Below are 10,248 nucleotides of genomic sequence, written 5' to 3' on the forward strand. Positions count from 1 at the left end.
GCAGTGTACTTCATCGATCTGCCTGTTCTGCTCCCCACTCTGTCTCTGGTGAAGCCTCTCGCCGCCCCTGAGCCTCTGGCCTGTACCCCAGTTCTGTTTGCACAAATAAATCTTTAAAAAAATAAAATAAAATCACATCTTTCAATAACAAAGTTCACTAATTAAAGGACTCTGATGATCACTGCTCTTCTAAAATATGGTGAAGTATGCAACTGTGTGTGTTTCTGATGTGCATAATCAGAAAAGAACGGAGTATAAAAACGTGCTGAACCGAACGCAATGCACATGTTATCTTAAGCGTCTACAAAACCATGAATACCTCTGTAACTGCATATTATAACGTAATTTATTTATGGGAAACAAATTACACATGAAGTATAGAGAGAGTTGGCTCCCCATTCACACAGAGGAAAAGTGTAATGCAAACACTCTGGACCACTCAGCTTCTGGCTGCATGTCTGACTAGACAGAGCGACAAGGAACTTGTGAGCTCCTCAGGCGCTGTGAAGGCCTCTGAAGCTGAATGAAGAGTGTTCAGACATGAGATGTGAGACAGGAGCTTTGCTCAGGCGACCGTGCGAGTGGCAGTGGTGAGCATCAGGGGCAGCTGGGGGTCAGGCCGGGTTCACAGCAGCATCGCAAAGCAAACCCATCAGGGAAGCTCTGGGCTCTCTGACAGCCAAAGCACCATCATGAAAGTCCAGGAGTCCAGCACAGTGAAGCCATTCACACTCGCAAGGGAAAAAAACGAGATTACTTACCTTCCAATAGATGATTAAATTTTTCCCATCAGAACTCCACTCTCTCCATGTATCTGGTCCCTTTGAAGGAACTAGGAAAGAGATTTAAAATTAGTATTTGAAAATGCATCCCATATGTCAGCGGACAATGTGACTTTCCCCAGTGTTTGGAATTCTCATAAAAATGGGAAGTAGTCTGGTGGCTTCCTCTGAGGGTACAGGCAATGGGACATGGGGCGCTCAAGGGCTACAAGGTGCACAGCCTCGAGGGCGGGTACAAGGCACCCCGGGGCCCGGCGGCCTCCCCCCCATCTGTCTGCCCTCTGCGAGTGCACACCTCAGACTGTCTGCATTTCTGTGCCTTTTCTTCCTCTGCCCAGATCTCTCCTCCCCTGAATAAATCATGCAGTCTGCTTTCTGACCTCTAAAGCTCAGCGCAAATCATCTATTTTTAATAGTGAGGTCCTTTGTAGCCACTCTATTTAACTCTGCGCCCCTCCCCCACTGCTGGCCTCAGCCCCCTTTTCTCTGTGGCACGCCATTACCCCCTGGAAAACTGTTATGCATTTTTAAAATATTGTTTTCTAAATCTCTGTCGTATAAACCCCATGGGCAGATAACAGTTTTCTTCAGTGCCTATCCCTAGAACAACTCCTGACACCGGCAGGGCCTCAATAGATATTTGTTAAGTGAATTAAAACATTCACTCTGATGAGGTCTAAATAAAATATCGTGGATTTTCCAGCCCCCCTGCCCACCCTTGTCCTTGGGATATTGTCTTGGCACCCAGAGTTCCCATTGGTCAAGCTAAAATGTGGAGTCAGGCAGAGGGCCTCTCACCGGGACAAAAGTCTCGGTATGAGGAACATTCTGGAAAACCAATGTCTGCTGAAAACAGCAGGCGGCATGGTGGCCAGGTGAGCATAACCAGCAAGGCCACCTTGACAGAAAGTGAAGTGTAAGTATGTTCTAGAGATAGGATATTTTGACCAGCAGGAACAATGGAGCCCCCCAGGCATGAGCCCCTGTTTACTCCCCAGCCAGCGTGTGCTAACATTTGTGAGTTCCCAGACACACATCCCTCCCGTACTTCCCTGAACATGATTCTGAATTAATGTGAGGCTGCCCCTGGAAACAGGCGCCGGACTCCCTGAGGTGTGAGCCCCCTCGGTCTCTCTGGGGTGTCTTTCCTCTAGCCCGCGCCGCCCCAACTCTGCCGTCCCATGAGACGACAAAATATTCTTCTTGACAGCAACAGCGCAAAAGCTGAGGGCAAAAGCTAGTGAGGGAGCCAGCTGCAGCTGCCCAACGATCGCACACCCTGGTACCCATGTCCTCGTGTGCCTCCTCCTGGGGACCGACAGGATAAGGCAGATTGGAGGGTGCGTCCCTGGACACTGCGGAATCCACTGTATCTGCTCCCCAATCATTAAGTCTGGGAAAGTTGGTTGCCATGTCACGAAGACACGCTGGCAGCCCGTGGAGAACGGGCCACCTGCCAAGAGCCAGAAGTGAACCACCCCTATGCTCTGGCATCAATCGGACTGCAGCCCCAATCCACCACACCGTGGGAGACGCCAAGCCAGAGTCACCCAGTTAAACTGCTCCTGAACTTCCGACCCAAAGTCATTCTGAGACAATTTGTTACACAGCAGTGAATACTGAATATACTGCTCTTGGGGCCTTTCTTCACCTGGAGCCTCTGCACTTGTGCCCCTTCTCTATGCACGTATGTGTGTAAATGATCTGGACAAGGGCACTCCCGCATGACTGCCCTGAGACAATGGCCCACATCACCAGGTGGCCGGGGACACCTAGGTGACTGTTGACTGTGTGGTCAGGGTCCAAGACGGTCTGGGAGTAGCTCGACAATTACACCCAGCATCTGCTAAGTTCTCCCTGTCCATGTGGCTGACATGTCCTCCCCTGTGTCCTACATAACTGACACCCTTGCACCTCTTTGACGTCCTGTTGCCCCATAAAGTTGACAGCCTTTTGTTTCTCCTAGACCTCGTTTCTCCCACCATTGTGACATAATCAATCACGCTCGTTCACTGTTACTAGACAGCAAGAGGGCTGTGCTCTGAGCAGCGTGTGCCCTGCAAACCTGCTCCACCAGCCCTCTCTCGGCGTGCCCCTGGGGACGTGCAGACGTGTCTTCAACCCCCAGACACTCCGTCTCCCAACTCACACACAGATTCCTTTTTGATGGTTCAAATAATTCTTACACATATCGCAATGCTTCCCTCATCTCTCTATTCTTTATGTGAAGAGACAAAATCCAGATGAACATCTATGGGTTTTTTAATTGGTTGGTTGGTTTTCAGAAGTTTTATATTCCTTATGTAGTGCAAATAAAGCTTTTTAAGAATCTTTTGAGTCCTGAATATTACACATATTTCTACATTTTTAAGTTGACTTTTAAAAAACAGTTACTATGCAGAAAAGAGCTAGGGTATAAGCCAGAGGTATGGGGTGAGGGTGAGGAGGTGAGAAGACTCACCAGAGACAGAGTGGGGAACAGAACAGGCAGATCTACTGAAATAGACTGCTGAGGGGAACAGCAGGCGGGTCTCCTGCCTGGTGGGGGATCGAACTCATGCTGCAGTGGCTGCTGAGAGATTCATAGTTCTGAGACTTAACCCCCTGTACTATCAAGGAGGCCCCCAAAGTTGACATGTTTCTAACCAAAGTAGAATATCATCCTGTCTCTGGCAATTATCAAAGTCAGAACAGTTACCTGATTTTATAACTTTTTTGACCTAGGTATATACTGCAGGAACTGAAGTTCAAGACCTTTTACCTGATCTGTCTCTGAGGTCTAGTTTGCAAATATAAATCTCAATAAATTCTCTTATGTTAAAAACTGTTTTTCAATAAAAAGGCAATCTAGATTATTAAAATTCCAGCAGGCAGAAAGAATGTGAGAAAAATCATCCCATAATCTTCCCATGGTTTGGATGTTAATATAGTTGGAGTCATACTGTATAGAAGGCAGCCTAGTCATTTCATATACGAGCCATGTATTTTTCCAGTTGATCACAAAACTTTAAGTGGCTTTGTGATATTTTACTGGTAGATATTACACCATTACACAATTTACCTGAGCATTTTCCTACCTTAAAATGCTTCGGTGATATTTAAAAAACGTGAGCAATCTATAGTAATAATTAGTTATAAATCATTTAGTTGACTTACTGGCTTCTGTGGTTAAATATTGTTTTTCATTGCTCCATTTGCTCCATTTCCAGAAAGTGTCAGAGGAACAACGAATCCGAAAAGTATATTTAGTATATGGTTTTAACTTGTCTACAGCAGTGAGGTAACTTGAACTTTCTACTCCTTTGATGGTGACATTCCGCTATTAGAAAACAAACATGAAAAAATAAGAAAACAAGTAAATATGTATATACATGTATAGTCAGTGTTGTGTTTGTGCACATACATATATACATATGTGTCCATATATATATATATCTGCATATACTTTTTAAAAAACACCTCCTCAATTTGTAATATAACTTGACTGTCCATCAGTCAACTATATGACCAGAGACAATTCATCCACTATAGCTCTGTATTTACATAAATGCAAAACTCAGTAAAATTATGCTTTGCATTAGCAATAAATAAAATTAGGTATTTATTATCCAGTTATTACATCTACATAATAACCGTCCATTAAATTATGCAGAAAGAATAATAAAATTTTGATGATCAGTCAATGGTATATGGTAATGCAATATATCTAACATAATGGGTATTACTAGAATACCTTGAAGTACTCTAGAATTACTAGAACACCTTGAAGATTAAAAATATTATTCAGGTAATTTCTGTAAACTTCTTGGGAGTAGGCATCCTCTTATGCATCTCTTTTATATGGCACTTAGAAACCTCTAGTATATACTAAAAGTGTGGAACATTCAACTAATACTTATTTAAACTAAGTAAGTTAAATTAAAATGAAATGATTTTAAACAAATTAGAGGATTTACTTGCCTCAAGAAAGACGCTGAGCTCCTAATTATGTACACAGGAGCTTTTTGGAATTAATATGGCATTTGATTAGCTTTCTAGAAATCAACAGTAAATTTCCAAAAGAATATTTAAATACAGTATCATTTATTTTGGACTTACCACACATTATGAGATGATGCAGTATAAATGTCAACCTAAATATTTCAAGTGTATTAAAAAGTCATGTCTGCCCTATAATGGCCAATTATGAGTTGCTCCTATGACTGCACTGAGCAGTTTTAAAAGTCACATCTTCTCTCTGGTGCCGAGTAGTCCATTAACTGATGCTAAAGGTTACAGTGAAAACTACTGATTCATTCATAAATTTACTGAACATCAGCTATGCACCAGCTACAGTACTAGACCTGGAAACATTCTGAGGAGTAAAAGTCAAACTTGTGTTCCATAGTGTACAGTAATAAGACTATTCGTGTGTTACATGTAATGTTACTATATGGATATGTAATGTCTTGGCACGTGTAAATCTCTATAATAAATAATCCAAACACTTACACCTATCAAGTTATTTAATTCTTTTTGAAAACAGTTTATCCAGAATAACCTTTACGAAGCTGACAGAGGAATCTTACTCACCAATTCTCGTACTGAATCAGTTTTAAGAATTTCAACTTGACATAAAAGTTTAATCTTTGCAAAGTTGCCCGGCAGATGCCAGTGAATTGTGACAGCTGTTGAATTAATATCCTTCACTCTGACTGAAGTAGGAGTATGGGGATGAACTGTAAATGTAATTTTAAAGATTAATTACTTTAAAAGCTGTTTTCTAATATGACAATCGGGAAAGAAAGAAAACAAAATCAAGAGAGCTACCAGTTGTGCTGTGTAACATTCCACAGTCTGGGGTACAAAAACCTTACTTCTACTACTGACATGGAGGAACAGCAAACATTCTGTACCAAGGCCAGAGTTCCTCGACCAGAGCCAGATTTACTAAAGATCACTGTCTCTGCCTGTGTGGGTGTGTGTGCATAAGAGGGGCACGAAGAAGTTCCTTTGAGGTCATGGAACAATCCTGCAAATGTGTCTGTGCTGATGGGCCTGTGAATCTCTACATGGGTCTGGATGAATAGAAACACACACACGCAAGCAAGTAAAAACTGAAGAAAGGGAAACAGACCCAGTGGTGCAGGTCTGTGGTCCGCTGCCTGCGGCCAAGTCTGGATAGCACAGTACTGTTGCGGCTGGAATTTAATACTACTGCAAACACCTGTGTGTGAGTCTATAACTACTTCAAAATAAAGCTTTTTTAAAAATTAAAACAAAAATATTTGTCAGAAATATTTGATAAAATATTTGTCAGACTATTTAATAAAATTGCAGTTTTTATGTAACTGACACTTTTCCCCCTAAATTCAGTACAATGGCGAAATAAAAAATATATACTACTTTAAAATAAAACTCACAAAATTAATCTGAAGTAACTATAAAAATAGTAATCAAAGCCCTCCCTGGTGGTGCAGTGGGTTAAAGCACAGCACTGAGAAGCTAAAGCCACTTCTGCATGAGTTTGATCCCCGCCTGCTCCAGAGGTGACCCCATGGCGTGGCAGACCTCTCTTGACCCGCCCGCTGCTCCCCTCAGCAGTGTACTTCGTTGATCTGCCTGTTCTGCTCCCCGCTCTGTCTCTGGTGAAGCCTCTCACCGCCCCTGAGCCTCTGGCCTGTACCCTAGTTCTGTATGCACAAATAAATCTTAAAAAAAAAAAAGTAATCAAGAAAAAATATATAGAAGTGCTTTTTCATTCATTGTAAGACATTTGACCACTTCTCAAGTTGTCTTAAGAAGCTGGTTTATCAAGTAGCTTACCTTTTTCAGTTATGTTAACTAAAATTGTTGATTTTGACTGGCCCAGAGGATTGCGAGCATTCAAAGTAAAATTATATATTTCTTGATCTGGAGGCATTTGAAAGGACAACTGATAGCTTTCATTTATGGGCAATTCAGCTCTTTTATATTTAACATATTTTCCTGAAAAACTGAATTAGAAAACAAAGAATATTAAAATACTTTCAAACTGCAAGAGATAAAAAAATGAATGGCTAAGTTTTCAATAACCTTGTGTAAAAGTTCACACTTCCTATCACGACTACTACACACCCAGGAAAGAACATGCACACAATACAGAAGACAGAAGCAAACCATTATCCACAACCCTCACTCTCTGCTCACATCTGAGGATGCCTCCTTACAGGTTATTAAAAAAAAAAAATCAAGAAAATCAAGTCCGTGTGCATTCACATTCCATATTTATATACAATTTTAGACCCTGTGTTTGATTTCAACTTGGCTCGTAACATAAACGAGATCAAGCCTTTCCGTTTGTCATTTAACATCCACCAGTGACCTTTACCTTTCAAATAACGTGTAGCTGGTATTTCGAGGGCCCACCAGTGCCGTGGCTCTTCCTGGATTCCAGGTACATATGACCTCTTTTAAGTCATATGTCTCACAGTTTAGTTTTTGAGGAATATCAGGTGGATCTAATAGGAAAACAAAATGTAGTTACTTGTGGTTTTGTGTTTTCCTTGAAAAGCTTACGCTTCATAAATGTTAGTTATATTTTGTCCCATACCCTTTAAAAATAAAAGTTTACTGTACATTTCATTCTTTAAACTATGCAGGAATTACGATTCTTCCTGTAGTATGTTATTTGGAGTTCATATTATGTTAGAAATAATAGATTAGTATATAAATGAATTTCATTTGGAAACTTCCCCAACAAAAACCTGAACAAATCAATAGAACTAAGGTGGACAATTATTTATTTTGAAAGTTGTTCTAAATATAAGGTTAAACTTCGTCATTTTATTAAAATTAAATACCAAAATTTTGAATATTTTTAAAATGTTGACTATCAGATATAGTATGCTGTATATTTAAATATATGTTAAATAACAGAAACAAGTCTAAAGTGAAGACTGAAGGAGAAAAGTATAAGAAAGCAATATTTAAAATGTACTGATTTTCTTTTCAAAGAAATTGCTTTACAAAAGAATCAACTTACACTATGTGAAAGCTAGGTGTAAACCAACTTTTTTTTCAATACAGCAGTAAATAGAAAAATGCAACTTATAAAAAAGTCATTTTTAGTAATAAAAAGTCATTTTTAGTAGTACTAAAATGACACCAGAAACCCAGGAATACATCAATCAAAGATATGTAAGAACTCATATCATGAAGATAAATCAAAGAAGATTTAAATAAATGGAGGACCATATACCACATTCTTGTCTAAATTTTGTTAGAATTTGTCTAAATTTTGTTAGAATCAAAATCTCCTAGATTGATCTCCTAAATTGACAGATTTACTGTAATCCAAATCCTAATTCTGTCAGGTTATGATTGTGTACATATGTGTGTAAGAGGAAACTGACAAGCTGATTCTAAAATTCTCTCTAATCTTTTCAAGAAATGGCTTAGTAGAATCTCCACAAGGGAAAGAAAATAAATGAAGCTCAGTCCCTATCTCTATTATAATAACGCTTTAAAGAACTCCCTCGGAAAGGTTACTGCTTCTTTTGACAAATACCGAACAATAGTTCAACCTCCAAATGTTATAAACGAAAGTGAAATTGAGTTAATTTAATTTGTTCCATTATTATGGTAATAGATTAGCCCACTGGTGGAAACAGTAAACTCAGTGAATATTCTTTTCTCTTAATCTCTATCTTTTCTTTCATACTTTTAAGTGGAGAGCTGCCTTTTGGTATCACTTACTGAACTGCTTCACTACCTCTACCGCCATGTTCTCAGTTTAGTCTGTGGGACCACTTGTAAGGAATGGTGTAGGTTTGATTTCTTATAATTCCACGAGGAAAGAGAATTTTCTTAAATTGTCAGATTTAAATTTGAAGATAGCCTCACACTCCCTCCCTTGAATTATAAAATGCTTTCCTGGGAAGGCAGAAACAGGAAGGTCACAGCTTTCAAGCTTGAGATGCACCTAATCCGACTAGTCCCTGGGAAGCAAATCAGCAACAGAATGTGATTCATCAGAGGGAGTAAAGAAGCTGGGGAGAGCAGGTGGAGAGCAGCTGGTCCAGAGCAAAGCTGAGAACCATCAACAAGCACAAGGAAAAGAACTGAGCGATTGAGAGTAAAATCACAAAACACTTCATTCAGGAGACACTGAGCCCAAACTCAGGGCCTTCCGTTCAGAATGTGGGGAAACAAAACTCTTGGATCCACCATACTACAGGGGAAGAGATAAAGGCCCACAAATGATACAAAATCATTTGTGGACTGTCAACATAAGCCACATAGGTAGAGCAGTCCATCACAACAACTTTTGGAAATACCATGAAATTTTAGGGCCAAAGGCGCGATCATGCTAATGAAGATGCTCCTGCCAAATTGAGAGCATCAATGTAATGGACACATTGAGAGGTGATGATATCAAAAATGTTACTGGAAAAGTTGGGAAAGTAAATACATGCTATTGAAAGGCTTTTGCAAAATCGTTAGTTTCTTTAACTCAGGTACTTAAAAAAGTATGCCTGAAGAAGTTGAGAAACTAATTTATAGGAAGTAATTTCTATATAATGCAGGACTGAGAAGCATTATACTCTAACTAATCTTGTTTTAATAAAGCTGTTAGTTAAGAATGTGAACTAAAAATTAGCAGTTCAAAGTGTCAGATTTTTTTTTTTTTTACAAAACCTGCAATTTCAATATAGAAAGGTATGCAGGAAACAAATCTAGATCATCTTAAAATAAGCAAAATTTCTGGTACCTTCCCTGCTTCCACTAAAGTATTAAGGTGTTCAAAGAAAACAAATTAAAGAGAAACTCTAAGTATTGTAAATCTATGGGTGCCTAGTTGGTGGGTGGGGTGTGGTAACACACATCTGAAGAGATGAAGCTCTTCCCTTAGATTATATACAATGTTGAAAATCAACTTGATCAGAAATACATGAATGAATAAGTAATAAATGAATAAGTATTATATACTTACATCCTGCAAAAATAACAGTTCCAAACATGTTATCATCTGTTGTGAAAACCACATTTGTTCCACTACTTGCAGAAACAGAAATATTATGGATCTTGATTGCAACATTCTCCCCATCAAGATGAATAAGGGGACAATTTGTTTGGCCAATCTGTGCTAATAACACTTTTTCTTGAGTCACACAACAAAATGTTATATCCGAGCCTACAGGTATCACTTTGTCTTGAGGAAAAACCTTAGTTTGAGAATCAGAAGACCCTAGAAAGAGCAAAGTGAGTTAGAAGTACTTTCGAATCTTTTACCATAAACATCCCAGAGTCTACAGAACACAGTGGTAAGTGTTTTGTCACAGAAGTGGTCATCACAAGGTACGTCCCCCAGGTTTCAAAGGAGCAAGACATACTATGCAAGAAATAAAAATGTGGGTCGTCCCAGGCGAGAAAATAACAAAAATAATGAACAACCATAGACCAGAGACATTCTGTGGGGGTGGAGTGGGGAATGGGACCAAAAACG

At 39.5% G+C, this 10,248-nt stretch overlaps 1 protein-coding gene across 1 annotated transcript in view; it reads right to left on the reverse strand.

Moving 5' to 3' along the window:
• Positions 1-10,248, reverse strand: part of LIFR (leukemia inhibitory factor receptor alpha) — a 40,310-nt gene that overhangs the window by 16,343 nt on the left and 13,719 nt on the right. The window contains exons 6-11 of the mRNA XM_004678105.2: positions 9,736-9,990; positions 7,132-7,261; positions 6,588-6,757; positions 5,355-5,500; positions 3,939-4,101; positions 762-832 (exon numbers count right to left, since the gene is read on the reverse strand). Of these exons, the coding sequence (XP_004678162.1) occupies positions 762-832; positions 3,939-4,101; positions 5,355-5,500; positions 6,588-6,757; positions 7,132-7,261; positions 9,736-9,990 (935 nt within the window). The remainder of the gene's footprint in view (positions 1-761; positions 833-3,938; positions 4,102-5,354; positions 5,501-6,587; positions 6,758-7,131; positions 7,262-9,735; positions 9,991-10,248) is intronic.

The sequence above is a fragment of the Condylura cristata genome, unplaced genomic scaffold (genome assembly GCF_000260355.1).
Source record: "Condylura cristata isolate star-nosed mole 26May11 unplaced genomic scaffold, ConCri1.0 scaffold00007, whole genome shotgun sequence".
Taxonomy (NCBI): Eukaryota; Metazoa; Chordata; class Mammalia; order Eulipotyphla; family Talpidae; genus Condylura; species Condylura cristata.